Source organism: Uloborus diversus, chromosome 5 (genome assembly GCF_026930045.1).
Source record: "Uloborus diversus isolate 005 chromosome 5, Udiv.v.3.1, whole genome shotgun sequence".
In the NCBI taxonomy this organism is placed as follows: Eukaryota; Metazoa; Arthropoda; class Arachnida; order Araneae; family Uloboridae; genus Uloborus; species Uloborus diversus.
In genome coordinates, this window is record NC_072735.1 from 137879166 (window position 1) to 137904757 (window position 25592).

General features: G+C 33.1%; 1 protein-coding gene across 2 annotated transcripts in view; it reads right to left on the bottom strand.

Moving 5' to 3' along the window:
* Positions 1-880: 880 nt before the first annotated feature.
* Positions 881-25592, bottom strand: part of LOC129222008 (ras association domain-containing protein 8-like) — a 132073-nt gene continuing 107361 nt past the window's right edge. Inside the window, exons 4-7 of one of the 2 annotated variants that reach the window (XM_054856426.1) lie at positions 22656-22833; positions 14134-14356; positions 7991-8147; positions 881-2228 (exon numbers count right to left, since the gene is read on the bottom strand). In XM_054856426.1, coding sequence (XP_054712401.1) covers positions 2122-2228; positions 7991-8147; positions 14134-14356; positions 22656-22833 — 665 coding nt within the window. In that variant the 3' untranslated portion in view covers positions 881-2121. Of the gene's footprint in view, positions 2229-7990; positions 8151-14133; positions 14357-22655; positions 22834-25592 lie in introns of both variants that reach the window. The other variant, XM_054856425.1, reaches the window with a different exon arrangement.

The following is a 25592-nucleotide window of genomic DNA, read 5'->3' on the forward strand; positions in this document are numbered from 1 at the left end:
CTGTATTTGTATTAAATACGTAGGCGTATCAAAAAGTAAGGTAACAAGAGCTCCGATGGTGTGCAAATTATCTGTATAAATAAAAATCCCTCTGAAGGTAACAGAAACAATCACAACATTCAAACGGTGTCGGTAGATGGAGCTGGTAACATGGCTAAATTTGAGTTAGAAGATGGCCGCCTTGACGGAAGCATGGTCCGCAATGGAAATAAGAAGTGTGATACCATTTTTGTGTTTAAAGAAAAATTCTACAGCTGAAATTCATTGCCAATTGGTGGACGTGTACAGTACCAGTGTTATGTCATGAAAACAGGTATGGTTTTGGCGCACGTAATTTGACAAAGGCAGAACAGATGTGTGAGATGAGGAAAGATCAAGCCGACCAAGCACATCCACCACAGATGACAATGTTTGCCGTGCTGAAGCTTTGGTTCAAGGTGATTGTTGCATTAATCTACACCAAATTGCGGTCGGGCACCACAATGCCCGCAATTTGATGGCAGATCTTGGACCACCCTTCGTACAGTCCCGACCTCACACCAAGTGATTTCCATCTCTTCAGACCGTTAAAGAAACATTTGGGAGGTCTGCATTTCAGAACTGATGCTGAGATTCAGTAAGCTGTCTTGATGTGGTTGCACAACCTTGACGCTGATTTCTTCCGGCCCGGTTTCGATGGTTTGGTGTACCGATGGAACAAATGCTTCAACAAGCCTGGTGACTATGTAGAGAAGTAATATCTACCTGTGCCTTCCTACATTGTATATATTTTTTTAATTCTTGAATAAACATTTTCTCTGATTGGACTTGTTACTTTACTTTTTGATACCCCCTCGTATTTTGACAGCAGAGAAAAGAGCTAAAGACAATTCATTTATGTGTGTAGATTTTTTTTATTATTAAAGCACAGAATTAAGTTTATCGACTTTTCACAAATATTACAAACAAAAGGTTTACAAATAACACTAAAACACAAACTTTTTATGAAAATTTTTGAAATTAAGTACTTTAATGTGTGATGAAAAATATTAAAAAAAAACTTATGTTTAATATTAACATACCTGCCAACATCTACTGGGAAAAAATCCAGTAGATCATTAGAAAATCCAGTAGATGGTTACGACAGATTTTTCAATGTTGGATAGGAAATAAAGTAACTTTTTATTATCCTTCTTATAACCAAATGTTCCTTACATCTTATACACAATCAAGAGAAATGATCAAAAGTTAGGAATCTCCCGGAAAAACCAGTAGAGTTGGCAGGTATGTATTAAGAGTGATAGCTCACCTAATTAAATATTTGAATTTAAAGTTTTGTTGAATTGATGCTATATTGAAGCAGAAAAAAATGAAATTAGATACTAAAACACTTTGAAAGGAATATTACACAAATTCCAATTTGTCTCTTTATCCCACTCTTGAAGATAAAATTTTCAATAACAGATTCAAAAACACATTTAAAATACAAATATACTATACATAAATGTAAATCTATAAAAATCTTATTCAAAATGCATATGAACATGACCTGCTATAGAATGAAGTCAAGTTTCAACACATTAAAAACTGAAACAAATTTTTCACGCAAAAAATATAAGTATACAAAGAAAATAAAATATTTAGGACTAACAGATTTATAATACATATACTTATAAACTAAGCAATGGCACATTGCTTTTTGCAAATCTTTCAAATACATTTTGAAATATTTACAATACATAAATGGAGCTCAAATTTCAATCTAAAACTGATTCTGAATTACACTTGGATAAAAATTTTACACTTCTTAGCTCAACTGATGACAAACTCATGTGAAAATTTAAAAGTAAATCAAAATTCATTCTCTAAAATATGATATTTTTTTCATTCTCTAAAATGCAATATTATTTTGTATTTTTTTTTTTAAATTTCAGACAGTTTCATATCTGACAGTTTTTATAATTAACCATTAAACAGTAATACAATATGAAACACTTGATAAAATATCTAAAATGTTAAAACATTTAGTAAGAGTATAATTTCATCGTAAAATATTTATAATTTTGATGTCAATATATCTTTTTCTATTTTAAACATTTCACAACAACATTTCTTATGCTCCTTGCTCCAGGTAAACAGGATTTAAACCCAAACTCCATGAGGATTTTTATTGGTAGGCACGGCATTCTCCAATTGCCGAGGAGAGCCAATTATTTTGCGAGTGCTTCCTGGTCTATTGTAGAAGTTTCCTAAAGCACAAACACTTAAATAAATATTGTATAAAAAAATGCATACAATACACTGTTAAATAAATTGCACAAATAAATAATTTTCTGAGGAATCACCAACAGATTTGTTACTGCATTTCAGTAGTTTGGAAGGGCCGTGGTGGCCTGATTGGTAAGGCATTGGACTTGTGAACGGAGGGTCCCTGATTCAATCTTCATGTCAAAGATCCACCGCCTTCATTAAGGGTGACTGGGCTGACGACGTTAAATACGTATGAGGTCACAAAGTTCTCTAAGTGAAGCAATATCTCTGGGAATGCTAAACCAGGAGTTATTCGGCTTCCGTTTTGCTTCTAAATTAACGAATTGACCCTAGATCGTTGTGACATCTATCTTCAGTGGTCAGAGCCAAAGCGAACTTCCATCTAAAATGTGTGCTCAATTAAAACGGAAGCCATACCTCTCTGCCTTAAATTGAGTAGCTCTGCTACTCAGACTTAGGTATCCGAGTGGTGTAAATAACAACAGCAAAAGACAGTCAAACTCTGTTATAACAAGCACAGTTTAACCAGAACCCGGGACTAGCGAGGAAATCTGAAATGCTTTGTTGGTACGACAATAAGTCTATGGGAGGATGACTTTTTTTAAGCAAGCAAACCCCGGTTCACGAGAAATATTTTTTAAACTCTTAAAATTTCTTTTGACTTTCACTTCCTCTGCTCAGCTAATTCTTGCTTGAAAAATTTTCTGTGACATTCCGAAGTCAACCAAAAGTAAATGATGAGTCACATATTCTACAAAAGAGTGATGAAGACTTTAAAGATAAAAAAATGTGGAATGCATGCATGCATGCATGCACAATCCGAGGCAGACTTAGGGCAAAGGAGAGACCGAATGGGGCACTTGTATGGAGCTTGTTATTTGAGTTATATTCATAGAGTACCCTCATCAAATTTTATACCGAGATGTCTAAACATAAAATGCATCCGTTGACGAAAAAGTAAAGATTTTTAAATGAATTCGAGAGGATGGCACAAAAAAATACGCAGTCGGCAAAAAGCACGATTTATCTTCTTCTGCTGTTTTAACACTTATATAAAAACAAAGAAAATTTATTGGTAACCAATAAATAGCCACCAATAGAATACCAACCAATAAAAAAACGATAGCTTTTGGTGAAAAGAATAATGACTAAGCGTTTGAAGAAACTTACTAAAATTGATTTGATTTCCTGTTATACTGAAAGGAAAATAAACTCTATAAAGTAAGTTCTTTTTTATTTTAGTATGATATTTGAACAAGCCCCTTTTTTGCATGCAATCAGTTATAACCAAAGCGAATTTGGCGGTCCCTTCACACTCATTATAAACGAGTTCGACTGTAGTTTAGTATAGCTGCTATATTGAAAGCTCAAAATTACGGAGACTTTGCATGAAAATATTTAAGGACAAAAATTTGAGAGTGAAAGAGATTTTTAAAATGTAAGACAGGATTTCTGAAAATTAACCCTCTATAGGACCTGAAATTTGGGAACTGAGATTACCATTATTACTTTTTGCAGTAAAATAACTACAGCTTTATTTTAAAAAAAAATGTCCTTTGTTTGTTTTTTAATTCAGAGCAAAATCAGAAACATTTTACTCCACTTTTTGAGAAGTAGAAATTTTAAAAAGAAGGGTATTGAATAAACATGTTTCAAAAAAGATCAGGCAAAAATATTTTTTGTTTTTGCGATCATGATTGGTTTACTGTAGGAATTTTCACAAAATTCTAGTCACTGAAAAATCCCTTTAGAAAATATCATTGTTTTGATGATAAGTTGGAAGATATTTACTTCATTAGCGAGTTTGTGTGAAGGCACCAAAATTTGGGAGTCTCCCAAAAGAAATGGGAGAGTTTGGCAGATATGGTTTTCAACTACATTAAAAAAAAAACTTCATTAAATTAAAAAAGCTCCCAATACAACTGATAAACTTATTATACCAGGGGTCTGTCCAGGATTTTTCACAGGGTCTGTTTCTTGTGAAAAATCAAATAATTTTGTGAAAAATGAATTAATTTTGTGAAAAATGAATTAATTTTGTGAGTAATAAAAAAAATTCACAAAAAAAAAAAAAAAAAAATTTTTTTGTTAAAACGAAATTTTAGAATTTAGAGATGGTACAAACTTTATCAATTAAACTTAAAGTTGAGTGTTTTCCTCTTCTACGTCGAGAAAATCATTCTGGATTTTTTTTTCTGATATTTGGCGGGGGGGGGGGGGGCATCGCTCTTTCAAGTATCAATATTTATCTACCATTCTACATTATGTTAAATTATACTAGATATATTTCTGTACAGTACTTAAAAAATTGTAACAAAAATATAAAATAAAATTCAGAATAGGGTTCAGCATTCAACTTTTTGACCCAAGACAATCTTAAAAAGCACAGAATTTCGTTTAAAATTTTTTATTTTAACAAAAATAAAAAGATATTTCAATTGTTTACCTCTTAACAAAGCGTAATAATCATCAAAAATTCGAAAAATCGGATTCCCATAGCGGATGCAAAGAGATCGCAATTCTCAAAGTGAAGGCATCAAAAGTATAAAAAGGGCTTGTAAAAGAAATATTTTTGATCAAATTATTTTAAAATTGCATTTTAAAGTCCTATGATAAACATACCATTAATATCTGTGGATACAGTTGACCCAAAAATTAAAATAAAATAAACCATGTAATCAGCATTTTAATTTTTGACTCATAAGAGGAAATGGAATTTTGCTTTAAAAACTTGAAATGAGAGTTCTAACAGAAATTAAGAGAATTTTCATTTATTTGAATCCTAATAAAGCGAAGCTAGCTTGAAAAAAGAACAAAATATGATTCTCATATCGGATGTTAAAAGATTGCATTTTTCAAAATGTAGACATCTAAAGAAAAAACAAAAAGGTAATAAAAGAGTTTATTTAAAGTTAATCATCCTTGTTAGCATCGAAAAATCAAAACCCATATAATTTTCTCTCAAAATAACAATTAAACATCGCACCGCATCGCATCGCATCCATCGCATCTTAAAAACGCAGATATTGACAAGCTGGCAAAATGATGAGAATATTTTCTAATCAAGTCATTATAAAGGTTCAACGCCAGGACACTAAGTGGTGATAATTTTGAAGTTGGTAACCCTATCTGAAGCGATCATATTTTTTCCTCACCCTTACTATCCCTTTGCAGTTCTAAGTTCATTTCGCAGATATATATTATTATTATTTATTAAATCATGAGCGGAGAAAATTGCTTACCAATGCCTTTTCAGAAAAGTTTACAACAACATCGCTGCTAATTAGCTGTGATAAAACAAACAACCATTATATTTATTTGGCAGTAGCAATTATTTATCACTTGCAGGAGCATCCAAAGAGTGCCGTTTTTTTTTCTTTTTTTCAAAATTAGCCGATTTTGTATAAGCTGATCCCTCTAATTTGACTTAAAAAAAGGTTCCAAAAATTATCGGTTTATACGCAGAAATATGCAATATTTTGCTTTCAGATTTGCTCTTTCAATAAACAATTTGTGACAGATCCGATCTTGTTTATCAGAATTTTGTGAAGGGTCCATTTTGTTTGATCGGGATTTTGTGAAAGGTCCGTTTTGGTTGATCGGATTTTTGTGAAGGGTCCGTTAACGGACCCAAATATCCTCTGGCCAGACCCCTGTATACTGATAATATTAGCTACTCTTGTGAGAGTAAAATGCTAATTGGAGTCTAAAAAAACAATTGAACTTTAACTCTACTTCCAATTAATATTAATTACTTATTTTTCAAAAAATGATCAATTACTTTGACTTGCCAGGTGGGATTTGATATGAGCCACTTTTTTCAAGCTCACCAGCGTTATCAATAAATGTTAACACAATTAATTTGCTGCATTGACCTTTATTTAAAAGTGATAATTGTCATGTTTTAGTAAAAAATTTAAATCTAATTTATAGTGTAGTTTTTTTGGGGGGGGGGGGAGTAGGATCAAGTGACGACTAGAATGAAAGGAGTGGCGACTAATAAATTTGCTTCTGCTGGCTATACTGGTGACCAGAAAAATTTCCCATTCCTGATCTTTATTGGTTAAATTTGTTTAGAATAAGTACCTATGCATTTATGAAAAATTATGAACCAAAACCAGCTCAAAATCCAATCTAATTATTTTGTATTTTGCGCTAGTTTTGGTATTTTTTTATAAATACAAAGATGCATATTCTAAACAAAAATTTAACCAACAAAGATCAAGTCTGGTCTGGATATTAGTGGCAAGTCTGGTCTGGATTTTCTGGTTATTAGTGGGAAGTAAAAGCACATTTATTAGTTGTCACTCCTTTCATTCTAGTCATAACTTTATAGTGAATAAAAATTAAATAATAATAATAATAAGATTTTAGATTGCTGCTATAAAATAAAAATTATCACTTAACCCGTTAGAGACGGCAGCCTGCAGAAGATAGTGCTATCTCAGGATGTCAGCTGTTACCCACAGACTGCATGCAGGCCAGAACAATTTCTCCCACTAAGATTAATATGCAATTTTGGAAAGTATGGATTACATATTAATGGATAAAATGTACAACGTAGAAATGAAACCATTTTTTAACATATGATAAAATATATCATAATTTCAATCATAACGAAAAAGTTTGATGAAAGTAATAGATTTTTAACAATAAAAATACAAAATATATTGTTTTTTACTACAACTAAAAGTACCGAAATTAAACAATATACTTCGTACAAAAGAGGAAAAATATTTTTGCTTAATATTATGAAATACTTGAAAAAGATTTTAACAAGTAATATTTTGAAGCCGCGTGAGAAATTTCAAAGCTCAGATCAATGTGCATTGCAAATTTTACACTCATAGGTAGTGTTACGTCTTTTACTGTGCTTTGAGCAAACAACACATCTCCATCTAAGTTCTTTGCCTTCTTTTTCAGCGTATGATTTTGGAAATTAACTGCTGTATGAAGAACTTCAATCATTTATAGTTGTTTCAAAAGTCATAAATCTCCTCGGAAAGATAACGTGTTCACCATGGCTACACAAATGAATCTAAAAGGATAATTTGCTAGAATATCTGCAATGAAATCCCGTTTCGAAATGGAATCAAAATTAGAAACAACCACTTCAAAATGAACATACGTTTCCCTTTTCACTTGCTAGCACATGTTTATATTTTCTTTCACGAAATCCAATAAATCACAGACACTTGACAAACCCCCATTCTGACTTGAGAGAGAGAAATACTAATGTTTGACAAGAGTAATGTTGACATGCAAAACCAATTGCTTGAACAGTAAGTAACCCATATGATAGTAAACATTTCCTTCTGAAACCAAAACACAAACTAGCATCCTTTGGAGGCTGAGTAGTATTCGCTGTACAGCAGGGGGGAAATGTAGTTAGCAGGAAGTTGTTGTTTATCTCTGAAGAGCATCTAGCGCTGATGCAAATTTGTGTTGTTCTTCCCGAAGGGGTTAAATAAAGGTCAATGTAGCACATAAATGGCAATAACATTAATTGATAATACAAGAGGGCTCGAGGATACTGGTGACTAAGTGGCAAACAATACAAATAATTCCAGTTGCTATTTTATTTTTCATTTAGTCCCCATGTGGCAAGTGACAATCACTAATCTTGATCTATAATAACCAACTTCAGAGGACCATTCCCTCTGAACTTCTCCAAAGGACTTACAACGACATGATTTAGTCCAGAAGAAATATTTTAGAAATATTTCACGAAGTTACTTACCTTCTGTAACAAACTTGCTTTCTTCAGAGGGTATGAGAGAAAGCGATGTAAGATTTGCTTCACGAATCTCCTCCATTAGTTTTTTAATCTCTTTTTGTTTGTCAGAAATTGTTGCGTCTAAATTCTGCAATTCTTCTTTGACCTCTTCAGTAGAAGTCTTCTGGAAAAGACAAAACATTTAGCTTTGAAAATAAATCCCACTTATGAACTGAATATATAATTAATCACACATATGGTATATAACGCATAATCTAGGTCAGGGCTGTCCAACTGCAAAGAGCCAACGGGCCAGAATTCTGGTCACTGATCACCTGGTGAACCACAGTTTGAAAAAGTTGAACAATAACCTCTTACCTCTTATACAAAAACAATTAATAGTTGAATTATTAATTATAAAACAATTTGTTTACATTTTAATGGGAAAACTGAGGCCGATCCGTCTTCTTTACAAAGGAGGGAATGTCAACATCGATATCATCAACGGGAAAGTGCGGAGAGTTGATGAGAGCAAGCTCTCAATTTCTTTTTTGAAATCAACAAAGGCCGTTGAATCAGTGAGGGGGGGGGTCTTTATTTTTAACCAATTGCAGGCAGGTTTTGCTTATCTGAAATGCTTTTCCCTTCCTTCCCCATCTCCCCCCAACAAGGCGAACCAATACTATTTCTAGGAATTCGTTTGAACACCAGTGTGCAGGGTCAGTGGCGTAGCTAGATCCGACTTTTGGGGGGGGGGGGGTTACTTCTTTTATATCTCTCTCTCTCTTTATATATATATAATATATATATATATATATATATATATATATATATATAAATATATATAATATATATATATATATATATATAATATATATATATATATATATATATATAAATATATATATATATATATATATATATATATATATAAATATATAATAAATATATATATATATATATATATATATATATATATATATATATATATATATATATATATATATATATATATATATATATATATATATATATATATATATATATATATATATATATATATATATATATATATATATATATATATATATATATAATATATATATAATATATATATATATATATATATATATATATATATATATATATATATAATCGCTTGGAATTTTTTCCTTTTCTTCTTTTTTTTTCTTTCTCTTCTCTCTTCTTTTTCTCTTTTTTTTTGAGACTAACTTTTCGGGGGGGGTTTGTCCCCAAAACCCCTTAGCCCTGTGCAGGGTCGGACTGCTTGACCTGCATCTGTAGATGTCCTGTACCTTTTTCTCTCAATACAATGAAAGGAGTAACAGAGCGATCAAGAGGAAATTTCAGGGATCCCGGCTTGACCAAGAATGGTAGTCTCGGATGCTTCTTGATACAATAAAATGTCGAAAAAAGAAACATACTGAATAAGAAATGAATAAGGCTGCACAATATGTGATGGCAGGTCGGATGAGGCCTGCCGGCCGCCAGTTGTTCAGCCCTAATCTAGGTAAAAAATCTTTTAAAAATGCAAAGATTTTTTTCAAAAGAAAAAGTAAAGAAAAAAACAATATGAAAGTTATAAAAAACATGAATAGTTAACTGATGCCCCCCCCCCTCCCCATCCCGACTTCAGTTTAAAAAAGAAAATTAAGAGTTACAGTCAATTCGGAACTCCAGCGCTCGAATATGCTACCTTGCGGTGATTTACAAAACTACCGATGAAACTAAAACATTGCCACGTTGCGTTCCACGTGTGTCTGTTGACGTAAACACAGGCAGTTTGTTCTGAGTATTTATTAATGCAATCGATGAGTCTTAGTTTGCTTTCAGCTACAGAAATTAATTCGTCCCTTAGTAGTATTCTCGAGCTTCTCAAAATAATGTTAGTTTTCCTTATTTCCTTCTAAAATATGAGTTGATTGAAAATGGTGAAAGCGAAAACTGGATTAACAAACTTGGATAACGTTATACAAGGTAAAAAATTTTATTGTTTTGTATGAATTTGTAAGAATATGAGTTTTTTTTAATCTTAAATTAATTTAACTAACCATCTTTTACAGCAGCATTTAGTTGGAATGGACGGTATGCAAAATATTTTCTTGAATATATTATCGTAGAACAAAATGAAAAATGTTTCACCGAGAAAGAATTTACTTTATTCCTTTTATTCTCAGCTGAAAGGTTTCGCCAAATTTGTTTAGGGTTATAGTTTTAGTATTGTGCAAGCTAAGTATCCTTGGCGAGATTTCGCGTTTTTAGTTAAACCATTTTTAATTTTTATCATGAGTGGAATAAAATGGTAGTAAGATTACAGAATTTGATAAGTAAAAAGAAATAATGGTCAATCAACTGAAAAGAAAACTACCACCATATATCTGTAAGAATTCTGTAGATGATTTGCATAACTTGACATGATTAAATCGTAACTCAGAAATTAGAAAAATCGAAACAGAAAAATTTTAAATTAACCGATTCGGGAATTCGAGAGAAATAACTCAGCAACAAATGCAAAACAATAAGCGCTAGCCAAGCAAGGCAAAGAAGTATCATCTTCTTTCGATAATAATTTGTAATGTCATATTGAATTTTCTAGCATTAATTGTTGTTCTTGTCAGGCCACAATTATTATTTAGTTTTATCAAGAATTGATAAATATCGAATTCAACATCGTGGAAATAGCTGCTTAGAACTACGAACTACGTAGTTTGCATTAATCTTTGACGTTTAGTAATGCTTCTTGAATTCTCATTTCTTTCTACGTGGACCAGAATATCCACAAGACTTTGAAAATTAATTTAAAAAGAATAAAGCGAAAAATATCATACATACGAACAAAAATCACAACACTTTTAGCATTTTCTTCGTTACCACATGCGTTTGTTTTAGTTTTTAAATCGGCCATTAGACAGTGAGTGCAGTGCCCCCTATAGTTCGTTGGAGTTGTGAATACTGGCTTATCGCGGTTAATCCGTTCCAGACTCTACCGTGATAAGTAAATATATGCAAAGTAAGATTCTTTGTTATTAAGTCGAAGATTTTTCTAGTTGATGCTAAAAAAACTTTTTTACAACTCTTAACACTTGTTTCTAACGTTAATTTCAGCTTTCTTAGGCTTGAAATAACATCCTTTATCCACCCTTATGCTATTTAGCTCAAAATATTACACAAAATATGAGAAATTATGACAGATTATATGTTAAAAAAGATTTCATTATTGTTATTGTGCATTAAACTAATCAACATACATAGTTGTTATAAACTATGATTAACCTGTAAAAATAGTGCAACTTGTCCAACGACGAAATACTGTTTGTTTGTACTGTTTGCAAAACAAAAATTTGATCGCATTCAGAACGACAGAGATTTATCAAACAGGTAGGCTTGTAGTCCTTTTCAAGAAGACTTAAACCTAGAGATCTTTCTCATTTTACTGGAAGAAAAAAGTTGATTTAGTTAATCTGAGACAGTTCCCTGAAAAGTATTTTAAAAGATCATTCTTTAATTCACTTCTGATTTAGTAATAGAGATAAATGTATCTTTGTGTCAAAAAAATTTCAGCCAAGCTTTTTTTTTTTTTTTTTTGAGCCTCTTTGTTCCACTAATATCCCATTCTGAAAAAATTTTCAGAGTTCATTTAAGCCCAACACATAATAATCAGTGTTTATTTTTGGTGAATTTGTTTTGCATTCATTTTCTAGAGATCCTTTTAGTTTGTAGCAATATTTATAATTCTATGTTTTGCAATTATGTTTTCGTTCTTGTTATAAACTATGGAGCAGCATCAAACTAGAAAAAATCTCCCAAATTTTATTTTCTATTTGTGTGTGTGTATATGAGCGCACTTGTTTTTTTTTTTTTTTTGCTTGTTACTTATTACCTATTACTTATTACCTAGTACTCATGGGGTTCGCCAACTTCTTCCAGAGTTAGGAAGGGGTTCGCTAGGGGGAAAAGGTTGGGAACCGCTGGTCCACACCCCAATCCCTCCCCCCCCCTTCCTTGGCACCCCTGAAAAAGCTAAGAGTAAATTGCTCAAATCGATGGTTTATTGAGATGACAGATAGCTTTTCTTATGCAGCTCTAAATATGCAGACTAAGTTTTGGTGTGCCCCCCCCCCCCCCACAAGAACGACAGAGCACTCCTCCTTCCCCCCAAATTTTACGAAGCCCTACTACACCCAAAAAAATTCCTCAATGACACTTAAATAGTTTGTAAACAGATCTAAAAGTTTTGATGGTTTAGTCTGCACCCCCCCTCTCTCCCACCTAGGTCTCTGTTATAGCTTTAGCTGCAGTTATTAAAATTAATTACTGAAACATTTACTTTCCGAGATGGCCAATAGGTTTTGAAAAGTGCAGATGGTTTTGCTATGAGTGCCCTCCTTCCCCCTCCCAGAGCAAACGCGCAACCCATCCCCAAATTTTACGAAGCACCTTACCCCTCAGAAATGTTATCCCCCAAAAATGAGACTTTAATCTTTTTAAAGCACTCTTTGTAAAAATTTGAACGGCATAAACAGAGCCATACCCCCCCCTCCCCCGCTTTAATAAAATAATTAGAATTAAATTGCTGAAATGTTTACTTACCAAGGTGGCTGACTGATTTTTCTACACAACAGAAACAAATATGCTGATAGTTACACTATGGATGTTTCCCAAAAGTAATGGTGCAAAGAACTCCCCCCCCCCATTTTACTTAGCGTCCCCCAGTAGTGTTTTTTCCCTATAATGAGACTGAAATCATTTTGAAACATCTTCTGTAAAAATTTAAATAGTGTAGTCTCCACCATGAGCCCATTAACTCCCTCCCCCCTCCCCCCGACCCGGTGTTGGCACCCTTGCTTTAGCTTTAGCTTTAATTATTAGAAAAAATACTGAAACATTTAATTAACAGAATGACTACTGGCTGTTCTATGCAAAAACTTAAGTTAGGAATGCTTGCCCCTAGGGCGATAGCATCTCCTCTCACAATTTTACAGAGCCCTCTCACCCCCCAAATGGTTTCCCTAAAATTGAAACAAATTGTTTTAAAATACCCTCTTTTGACATTTTCGCTAGTGTAATATCCATCATAAGTCCTTCCCCACTTCCTCTTCCCCCGACGGCACCCCTGTGCTTTAGCTATTATTATTTGAATAAATTACCGCAATATTTATTCACCGAGTGGAATGCAGAAACTATAGCAAGAGGTACCCACCCTCAAAAGTTATGCTCCTCTCCCCCTCTTCAATTTTGGTAAACACCCGCCAAAACGCAACTCTCATAATGAGACTAAATCCTTTAAAAACATTCTCTTTTTTTTAAATCGTAAAATAAATTCCAAATTTATTAACTAACTATTTTATATCAAATTTTCAAATTCAGACTACATTTTAGCAAATGATATTACAATTTGCTGAAATAATACAGTAGCAGTTTTAATAAGGAAATAAGAGGCACGAAGTTCTTCAAAAATCTTCTTTAGACAAATTTTATTATCCAGTTTCCTTTTTTCTTTCTAGGAACTATGAAAGGTCACGCCAATTGCTGTAATAAAATATCTGACGAAATAAAGTAAAATACGAAACCATTATTACTAACAAACTAGTGCTAAAGTTTCAATCTATTTTTAAAAAAATTGCATAAAAAGCTTATCATGTACTAGATTCATTAAAGACAAGTCATGTAATGTTTGTGCGGCTTAAAAAAATAAACACCCCTGGCACATATAGAACTTGTTAGAGAATCTATCTTTTACGTTGAAATAAGTGCGATCCAAAAAACGGGGTTTTTAAGCAGCAAAATTAGCATGTAGTCACCCATTTAAAACAAGTCTGATTGAGAAACATACCCTGGGCGCAGAGCCATCTGCTTTTTCTGCAGATATGACCTCACTTTTCGTCCGCTGATCGGCACACTACTCTTTCTAAGCACTATAATAACCTCTTCAAAGTAGCGTAAGCTGTACTTGAAAACTTAGATTTTGGAAAATTTCCTTGCAGTGCTCAACAATCTTCTAATGTCAACAGTGAAACACTAAAAGAGACTTCAAATTGAGGAACCGCCCTGGGCGACAAACATTGTAGCTACACCACTGCATCAGACAACTGCAAATTTTAGGTTTGTGGACTCTAAGTATAAATATCAGTGCAGCAAGAAATTACCTGAGTATCTGCCTCAAGCATTTTATCTTGAATTTGCTGCCTTAATGAATCAAGCTGCTCACGAAGCTGTTCTTCTTGTTCTTTCTTTTCTTGCTCCTCACGCAAAGATCGTACTCTTCGTTCCTCTGCAATTTCTTCCAGGATTAAACGAATTCGCTGCCTACACTGCAGCAGCTCTGTCTCACAGTTTGCCAGCTGAGAGCGGGCCAACGTGAGCTCAGATCTGAAAAAGTTGTAGATTGTTGTTAATTTAAAGAAAAATTCAATACATAAATCTAAAATGAAAGCACTTGTCTGCCAGAGGTGCCATAGAACTTTTCTTAACCCGTAACAGGGGAGGTGAAAAAGTAGGACGTAACAAGGGACGTGAGGTCTCAGAGACCGCTCTATTTAAAAAAATCTCTAAAATCGTGTAATTAAGATACATTTCTGTAATTTTCCTCAGATGTTCTTTGAACTTTTATTTGCATGGGGAAAAACTTTGAATCAAAAGATACCTTTTCCGAGGAAATTTTGCTAGAGTCTTGAGATTTTTGGAGAAAATCATATGCTGCATTAAATAACTAACTACTCATAATAAAAATGAATCTATTATTTATTAATGATTTCATTTTAATTGTTTAATATACAAAGAACATTTTAGTACCAGAAAATTAATTATATCAAGTTACAGGAAAATTTTGACAGCCCTTTAACTGTTAGTATTTCACATCGTATTTCGATGAATAATTCAGCCTTCATTGTCCCTAGAACATCATTGCATCATGTTTATGAACATTTCAAACAACTCTCAACCTCATCTAGGATATTTTGCATCTCTTCCGCATAACGCGAGTAAGATAAATGAACCTATAAAGTTTAGAGCTTAATGTCTACTACTGCCGAAAATAGTAACACTGAAGGGGTAGTCTCACAGACAGCTTCTACAGAATGCAATGAAATTTATACCAGATTCACTAGCCTAAAGATACTGATAAGCAAGGGGGGTGTTCAAAGTCACAAAACAAAAAGCTATTGGGAAAAACCATTCAATCGGACTGAAAATGAAATAGGTGTGATCGGATGAACTTTTCAGCGGTCTGTGAGACTGAACCTCCCCTGTTAAGGGTTAACCGGGATTTTCTTTTTATAAAAGCAACACTTCATAATTATTTTTCCTGAAAGTCAACAGGAAATTAATATGCTAGAAAATGAAGACAAGTAATCTTAACTACTATATTCACAGTAAACTCCTGACTACCCACGGAATTGGGTGGCACAAGTGCCCCGTATAACAAAAACCGCGGACAAACCACAAAAACGCTAAAATGAGGGGCAAGCAAGGTAAAAATTGTCCCCTTCCTCAACACAACTTAGCTCAATACAACTTAGCTGTATTGATGCTTAATAACTTCTACAAACAGTAAAAATATATACAGTGCAAAAAGACAGAACTACACACACAGTGCACAACAGAACTTAACGTCAATAAAGAAAAAGTATGTTAGATGAAGAAAATCCTAAAAAATATAAGGTAACCCAAAAATATAAGGTTCTTGCTGTTTTTAGTGATGAAAGAAAAAATGTCTTACAAAAAGTATGGTCTATTGTTAGTTCTCAAAGTAATCTCCATTGGCATCAAGAACCTTCTGTCAACGTGTCTCTAGCTGCTAAATCCCCTTGTGGTAAAATGTAGGGGTCTTAGATGCAAAAAAGTCTGTCATTGCTTTCTGCAGGTCTACTTCATTCGTGAAGGATTTCCCCCCAAAAATGAGCGTCCAGGGAGAGAAAGAGGACAAGGCAATAATTGCAGTCCATTTCAGAGACAAAAACTCGTGCTGCCATCTAATGATAGAACAACAAGTTTCCTTCTAATTTATTATAGTTGATTGCAAAATTAGCAGAAAAAATATTGACTGGAATTTTGTTGAAAATATTGTTCGAATACAAAAGTAGTCAATTAAGGAAAAAAGTTTTTTGTCTTTTTTTTTCATTAAAGAGAGGATATGTTATGTTAGTACCAGTCCGATTCCGCGTCAAAAACTCGTGCTGCTGTTATCTGGTAGAACAACTTCTATTTTATTATAGTTGATTGCAAAATTGACGAAAAAAATATCAACTGAAATGTTTTGTTATAATTATTTTTCGAATACGGAAGTGATCAATTAGAGAAGAAAGCTCTTACTTTTTTCACAGCGAAAAAAGGAGGACTTCCGTAAAAATAAAAAAAAAATTGCTAGCTTTTTAAATTTGTTTGAGATTTTTATAAATCATTACAAAATTAATGTTCAATTGTGACATAAGGATATTTATAAAACAAAGAATTTAAATGTATGTATGTGTGTATATATGTGTATATGTTTCCTAAATACAGGGCCCGATTATTGCTGAAAAGGCCATGGCCTACGGCTCCCGTTCTTTAGGGGCACCAGGGCCGGATTTGGAAGTGTGGAGGCCAGGGGCAACGAAGGAGTGGCGGCCCCTAATCAGGGTTCGAAAAGATCATATTTTCGAAAATATCCGATACTTTGATATATATCCGAATATTTTGATATATATGTATATATCCGATATTTTCGACTCGTGAAAGTTAGGATATTTGTAAAAAAATTATTGTGGGGGCCCCTTTGTTGTGGAGGCCCCGGGGCAGTAGCCCCTCCTGCCCTCCCCTAAATCTGGCCCTGAGGGGCACAAAATGGCAGGAGAAGGAACGAGGGGAGGGGGGGTTAAAAATGCCAGAAACAATACGTACTATAGTGATCAAATTTTTAATTTTAGGATCAGAAAAGGGCATTTTTCTTTCATATGAGGGAGAAAAAATGCTCGCAAAAACTAAAATAAAATCTCCCTAGAAACCCCTAACTTTCTGCATCAGATAAAATTTGTTCCAATGTTCCAAAAAAATTAGAACGTGAATTATAACTGTTCTTGACTAATTTCATGCTAAACTGTAGGTAAGCGTTCAATTAGAAATCCATTGTTGATAACTCTCATCATTGAACAATGCTTTTATTAAAATTTGTAGCGTAAAGAAAAGCATTAAAAAAAAGATATGTTGTCATTTTTCCCCCCTTCCCGAATATGAACAAATAAAATTCCGGCTTTTCCTGAATTCGGGGGATCTAAAATTTTTCCTTTTTGGTTAATTTTCCACAATCTGTCAAGGAATTTTACATTTTCTTTTTCTTTTTGTTCAAGCCTGGCTTTTTAAACACATGCCACTTGATGTAACTTTTATTTTCGAGTTAGGTCGTGCAAAGTTAGGTGACGCAGCTGGGAAATACAAATCATTTTTAGAACTCGAAAGAGGTATAATCGATGAAATAAAGCTTGTAATCCAAATGTTGTTGCTTTTCAGTGCAAGGGTGGGGGGGGGGGGGGACATTACTAAAATTTAAAAATAATGAAAATGGAAAATGAACTTTTATTTTTCACTTTTCACTTTCTTGCACAATGAACAATTTTAGAAATAAATCATTAGAATAAAAACAATTACATTTTAGATTGTTCATAGCTATGGAAAATATCAAACGTTGTTAATCAACAAAAATTCATAACACAAAAATAATTTATTTCATGATAATTCTCACAACATTAATTAAAAAGTAATATAAATAACACTACAAGGAAAATGCAGCGGAAATATAAAAACAAATAAGTTTTACTAAAAAGCAAAGCTTTTAATAATGTAAATATCATAAAAAATATAAAGTTTGAAATTTTTTCCTGAAAGTAAAAATGAAAATTAATAAATAAAGTATAAAATGATAAATTTGCAAAACCTCCCAGACCCGTGTTTTGAAGTAGCGGAGAAGTCTTTCTTTTTAATACAGAAAAGATGTGAGCAGAGACAATCGACTGCAGTGGAGTTTTTATATCCGCAAGCTCACATCTTTTTTGAAATCAAAAAGGGGTTCCTTCTAACTCCAAAACACGTTTTAGCACACTTTCCTTTATTTTTACCTGTGCGCATTGCGGTTTCACAAGCGTTAATAAGACAATAGCAATGTATCAAAAAGCTGTTTGAAGTATGTCACGCTGATATTGAAAATGCTTGAAACAGCACTTTCAATAGTTTCAATAGCTATTTGATCCTAATAAGTTGTAAGTTACCGTCCTCAAGCTGGGGGTAAGGCAGAACTACGACCATAAGCGACAGGCAGATTAAGAAATCCAGAGGCTGCAGTTTCGCTTTTGCTACAGATTCATCAGTCTGGAACAGTCATAACCAAGCTGCATGGGCAGATTTATGGGGGGGCAGAGTCCCCCAGTTTTGGGAGGACTTTATGTAATAACAACACATCTTCCAAAAAATTTAAAAAAAAAACATTATTTTCCTTTTTTGACTAGTTCAGAAGATTATGGGGTGAACTTATAGGAGGGGGGGCATAGGGGCAATGCCCCCCAGTTTTGGGCAGACTTTAAATAGTAACAACACATCTTCCAAAATTTTAAAACAAAAAAAAAGATTATTTTTTTCTTTTTTGAGTACATAGTGCAATGAAAATGAAGAGAATAGCGAATGTCCTTTCCTGATGGGAGAAAAGAAAAAAAAATGAACATTAAATACAAATAGTACAGCTGTCACTGGGGTGCTGAAAATATGCCTAAATTCACTATTTTTTACTGAAAACCATTTGGGCAAGTATATAAATGAAAATACAGGCTAAACCAGCTATGCATTCAGCTGCAACACTTATGATAATTGACAATTATTTTTAAATTAGAACCTTAAACAAAGGGAACCCTCCCATTCTACTTGTTATGATTTTTCTTTCTTTTCAGAATGTTTATTTTCAATTTGCGTGACTTCAAAAACTAGATATTTTGTGTTATTACAGACGAAAGATTTTGAAGAACCTTCTGAATTTACACGTTCAGATTGGTAAAATTGTAAAAATCCTCTAACCGTAAAAACCGACGAATTTTCGTAAAAATTACAAAAATCTGCAGGTAAGAGGGAATCACATATAGGGCCGGATTTGCCTATAAGATAAACAAGCTACAGCTTCGCGCCACTGCTTTGAAGTGGGTCCGTAACTCGCAAAAAATTGCATGATTTGTTCCTTAAAAAATGGAAAATGCTTGAAAAAACTAATTTCATCTTCAAGTGCTTGAAAACCGTAAATATTTGGAAACGTGTGGCTACAAACCTTAAATTTTAAAATTTCTAACAAATAGTAGGGGGAGGAATGCCAAAATATGTCAAATTCAGCACCTTGCTACATCCTGCATCAAAAGTGTAAAAATCATGGTTCTTACATTTGTAACATATTAACATATTACTTGAAATAACTTTTTGAGACTCACATGTTTTATATCTTGCTATTTATTTAATCAATTTATGAAATTTATGGCATTTTGGAAATTCTTTTGTATTGATTGCTTTTATCTTGCTTCTACTGCATATTATTAATCTGTTTAGCCCAGAAAAAAATGAATACACTCTCTCTATTCCTTTTTGTTTTCTGCACTGATTATAATTTTAAAAAAAGGTTGTTGTAATGAGAAAATTCTATATTTATTTTTTCTTTTAAACTTAAAATAGCTGTTTTTTTTACAAAGTTTGAATAATACTGTGCAACTGTATAATCTAGTACTCAATTTCAGAGACTGGAAAGTGCAAATGAGGTGCCTTATATCATTAAATGTTCTAAAACCCTTGAAAAGAATTGGTGCAGCATAGCCTACTAGGGCTCTTTTGCCAAAACACCAAATGTAACCAACCAAACTTTGAAAATAATTAGGCGAGTCTTTGAGACTCCTAAGCAAAGTGTGCTTCTATTTTATTTTTTATCAAGTGTATAAATTATGAATTGTTCTAATAAGTAGTATGTTACTCTCATGTTACATATTTTCTAAATCTGTACAGCATTTCTTTTAAAGTATTAACTTACATCACAAAGCACATTTAAATCATGAAACTTAAAAAAAATTATTTGTCTATTTTTCCCCTGAGATTTTTGTCAATCCAATTAACCCTTATAATGCTTCAAAATGCAGAATTTTATATCCATTTTACAAAATTTCCTCCGGGGAAGAAACCCCCGGACCCCCTAAAATTGGAGATATTCTATATCCTACTTAAAAGGGAGCCTTGCGTCACTCTCTTGATACAAGTCAGCTCTCTTAAGGTCAATTCAAAAAGGACAGCATGAAAACGACACACACACACACAAAACAGTAAAGCATAACCTTATGCATCACAGGAAAACAGACCAAAACATGGGCGGGGGGGGGGGGGGACAATTCAAAATGTTACTGAAAAAAATCCTGCCCCCCCCCCAGGAACTCAGTCTTAAATCCGCCAATGCCAAGCTGGAGGGATTTATCCTCTTATTGAAGCTAGGATTACCTTTAAAAAGGTAAAAGATTTACCTGGTAGCTACAACTAATTTAGCACACCGGTGAGAGTTCAGAAGGAATGGGGTGTGGCTGAACTTCTTTACAATAATAAAGCTGAAAGTCTCTCTGTCTGTCTGTCAGGATCTCTGTGACGCGCATAGCGCTTAGACTGTTCAGCCGATTTTCATGAAATTTGGCACGAAGTTAGTTTGTAGCATGGAGATGTGCACCTCAAAGCGATTTTTCGAAAATTCGCTGTGGTTTTTTTTCTATTCCAATTTTAAGAACAAAACTATCATAAGATGGACGAGTAAATTACGAAATTATCATAACGTGGAACCATAACATGGCCAATTGGCGAGAAAATTCACCATACATTATTTGTAAATATACAGGCGAACCAAAAGACCTTTTAATTTTTCTATAACGAGCAAAGCCGTGCGGGTACTACTAGTGTAAAATAAAAGTAAGCTTTAGATTAATATTTACTAATAATAAAGCTGAAAGTCTCTCTGTTTGGATCTCTGTGACGTGCATAGCCCCTAAACTGTTCAGCTGATTTTCATGAAATTTGTCACAAAACTAGTTTGTAGCATGGGGTGCGCTTTTCAAAGCGATTTTTCGAAAATTCGATTTTGTTCTTTTTTTATTCCAATTCTAAGAACATTATACCGAGCAAATTATCATAACGTGGACAAACAAACTACCATAACGTGAATGATCAAACTACCATATGCGACAATAGGCGAGCAAATGAACATAGAAAATTGACGAGAAATTCATCATCCATTATTTGAAAATATACAGGCAAACCAAATGACCTTTTAATTTTCGACTACGGACAAAGCCGTGCGGGTACCACTAGTAAGCTATAAATTACAAACCATACTTCTGCCTCAACCCGACTTACTGCTTATTACCGAAAGATTTTACTTTAATTTTAAGAGTTGACCTGCACTATTGCTTTTGCTTGTGGACACTCACTAGTGCACTAAATTAATTTCAGCAACTAGTTTGAAGGTAATTTCATTTTCAATGGAAGGACATCAGCTTCTAGTTCGGTTTGACTATTCCAGACTGATGAGTCAATACTAAAGACGAAACTGCATATCCAGACTGTTGGCGTGTGCTTATAAGTATCTGATCTATTTCAACTTCTTTGATTGGGAATCTTGATATTTTGATAAGTCCCCTCCTCAATTCTTTCCATTTGCTGCTGCTTTCTTTTGCACAGCTATTTTGCCTTTACATTTTAGTTTTCTATTTTAGACGATAATCATCAAAACAATTTCTAAAAGTTGTTGAAATGTTAGAATTTGTAACTTTGAAAAAGAATTAGTGCATCAAAATGACAGTAAAAAAACTCCTTTCTTTATAATTATAATGCCACACTATTTCATTAAAAAATTAGCTGAAATCTTTTAAATTTTATCAACAGAGATGATGTAACAACAAACTTATTATTTTTTATTACAGATTTAAGCCTCTACCAAGCATTGTGCAATTAAATTTAATCTGCAAATTTAGATTTGGCTGGTTTTAACGAGTATTCCTTATTGTCTCAGAATGATTTTACTGACACAATATCCAACCCTGGTGAAGGAAGTATTCCAAACAGCATTGCACCTCATTTTATGTCCGTTACTTAGACACAAAAATTGCACCTAATTCACAGTTTAAGAAACATTCTCGAACTATGGATACTCTATTCTTTTTGTTATGGGATATCAGCAAATATTGTTAAATAGGAAGCTTCCTACAATGGAGGGTGTTTGAATTAGTATGATTATTTATAATTCTGATATGAACTACAACCGACAAGTTAAAAAAAAAAAAATAACAGCAAAACTACAGTTGCGATCATTTATAAGCATTCCACCAATGCTACGAAGTAAAGATACATGTGACAAAATTCTGTAATTTTTTTAACACATTGCATGGAGGTCTATTTTGTAGGCTCGCAGCTAGAGTTATCAGTACAAAAAATGTACTTAATATGTACTTTTACAAGATCTAAGCTCCAGAGAGGCTGTGAAAAATTTAAAAGTTTCTCGCAAGTACCGTTTTAGTAAGCGAAGAGGAAAAAAAAACGATTCATAGTTATTAGTATTAACTCATAGTTCAATTCACGGGACAGAGCTAAAATTTTAATACATTATAAATGCAAAAAATTTCGATGAATTGTTTTTTTAATTTACCTGAGGGTCCGTTCCTCCTGTCTGCCCAAGTCAACTTCTTCACTAAATGATCTTCGGTCTAGCTGTATGAGTTCACCTTCCTGTTCATGATGAGTGCGTTCAAGGTGACAAACTTCTTCTTGCAGTAGGTTGAGCTTTTCCTCTTGCTCTTGAAGGCGATCCTCCCAATAAAGAATTTCTGAAAACATTCACGGTGTTATATAAGTAAGGTAAACACTTTGCAAATGAGAAGAAAAAGTGAAACAGAAGAATAATTTAAAGAAAAACAAAATGTCTGTAACAAGCAATCAAGTAAGAAACTGACCTAGACAGGATAAGCATTTAAATGTTGATTGGTTGCACAGTATTTTGAACCAACAGTAAAACCTGTGTAAGTTGACCAATTGTTGTGCAGTACTTGAGTCCTTGAGTGGTCTTACATATAAAGGTTGATATACCATAATATAGGATTAATTCTGTACCCAACAAAAAGTCAATTTGGAAAGATGATCAACATGCAAGTGTGTGTGTGTGGTCAACTTCATAGATTTTATACTGTAATTCAATGAATACAATTACAAAAGAACTTATTCTCCTGTTTTGTTAAAGGTTAAAATCCTTTTGCTTATGCCTCCTCCCCCAATCAATTAGCATTATTAGCCCCTTGCTGCAATCAGGGGTAGATTGGGCCCCCTAAGAGGGAGCCAACAATGACTCACAAAGGAAGAGCACACAAGTTCAAGGGCACAAGAAAAAAAAAAGTTGCACACGTACAAGGGTGTTAAAAAACAAACCCTGAAGGTGCAGAGGATGAGGGCTCACATGCCCATGAGCTGATCAATTCTATTATGATGTTGAAGTGTCAAGGTGATGAGCTCCCCCCCCCCACCCATCCAATTTATAAAGTAGGAACAAAACTTCATTATTTTGTATATAGTTAGTTATACTGGACATGTGTGCATTTTCTGTATCATATCATTAGGGATAAAATTCAGGTCAGGACAAGATTTCAGCCACTAAGTTTTCACACTCCTCTTTTTGAAGTAAGCAGAAAAATTTTCAATTTTTAAGTTAAAATGAAAATCCCCTCTTTTGGGATGGGCGGGAAACTTATTTGTGAAATAGAATGTTACTTTTCGAAATAGGAAAACTTCTTTTTTCAAAACTTTCTATGTTTACAACATTTGCGACATAAATTTTGCAATCTTTTTGCATCCTTAAAAGGATTTGTATTTTCACTTTTAAAATTTTGAGCATTAATCCATAAAATACGATTGAATAGTTTTCAACATTATTTTAAGTCCAACTTGAATCTTTTTTGAGCACTTTATAATGCAAGTGAAAACGTTAGGAATACTAATGTTCCCTTTCAATACCACTCTATTTCAGAATTTACCCTAAACACATTAAGTGCCACATCAGTCCTTGGATTAATTTTATTTTGAATCATCAGACGTGGAAAATCAGAATCTGTAGCATTTCGCCTATAGCTTTAATTTTATCTTCTATAGGCCAAAAGTAAACCACAAATGCTTGATATTTTTTATTTTTATTTATTTTTTTTATTTTAAGTTGTGACATCTCACTGCTTTTACTGTTTCTGTTTTGATAAAATGAGGAGAGCTGAAATTTTCCAAATGTTACAAACCAAATAACGATAATCTAGGCCCTCATATTTTTTTTTTTTTTGCCAACCTGGCAATGACTTCCTTCATGTAAAACCAGAAGTATATCCAAGTGTGGGGATTTGAGGATATCTCCCTCAGAGTTGACAAAAACACGGGGTTTTTTTAAAAAGCCCATGGACTCAGGATTTTTTGGGTTTTTTTAAATAAAACCCCAAAAAACACAAGTAAAGCTGGGTTTTTTAAAAAGAAATGTGTGTTTTTTTTTCTTTTTTAGGGAAAATGTGGGGTACTTGTAGCATATTGTAGCATAAGTATATGGACAAAGCACAAAAATTGTCTTGGGGTAAAAAAAGCTGGAAAATTCAGGGTTTTCTAAAGAAAAGTATAAAAGACAACTAAAACCAAGAATGGTGAAGTTTCAGATTTTTTAGTTTTTATGATTACCAACAGTTAAGGCAAAGTTACTTCTCGAGTGATAAAATCTATTGTTCGTTTTTATTTACTACATTTTTCTTTTTTTTCTTTCTTTTTTTTTTTTAGCATTTACTTTATTGTATTTCATTTTGTTATGCAAAACTATTGTAGAACCTCAAGTAGTTAAAATCCCTTCTTACTGAACTCCAGCTTAATCAAGACATTTCTTTGACTTTTAAGTTGCCTGTTTTTCTATTTCAGTATACAGAGTATGAAATATTAAACTTTTTCGTAAGATAATGAAAATACTGTACATCCTACTCTGTTTTCTGTCCAACCGTTCATAAAACCTGTTAATTTCTAAAAAAATATACCTTGTTCATTCGAGATTTTGGACGTGTTGGTTTGCAGAAAATAATTCACACGAAAGCCTTTTAACTAGAGTAGTTTCCTCTGTACAATCTACAAATATTGAGAAAATCAGATGTGACAGGTCTTAGTCAAGATAATTTGAGTTATTTATTGACCAGTTAAAGAAAAAAGTTAAATATATTTATTTAAAACCTTTGAAGTATTTTTTTTTTAATGCGATTAAGAGTTAAGAAATACTATTAAAATTCAAAATTCAATTTTTATGTCCATTGTCTGTGGTGAAGAACAAATAAAAAAGAAGTTTAAATTGTGAAAGAATTAAAATTAATCTCTTTTAAAACTTCTCAGAAAATTTTAAAAACCCAAAAGTGGGCTAAATTATGGGTTTTTCAAAAAAACCCATTGGGTCCAATCCGGCCAACCATGATCCCCCCTCCCCCCAGCCTATATAGCAAGGAATTTTCCTTTTCATTACGACAAAAACTAGCCATATTTCCTCTCCCCCCCCCCCCCCCCCAAAAAAAAATTAACCATATCACCTTCG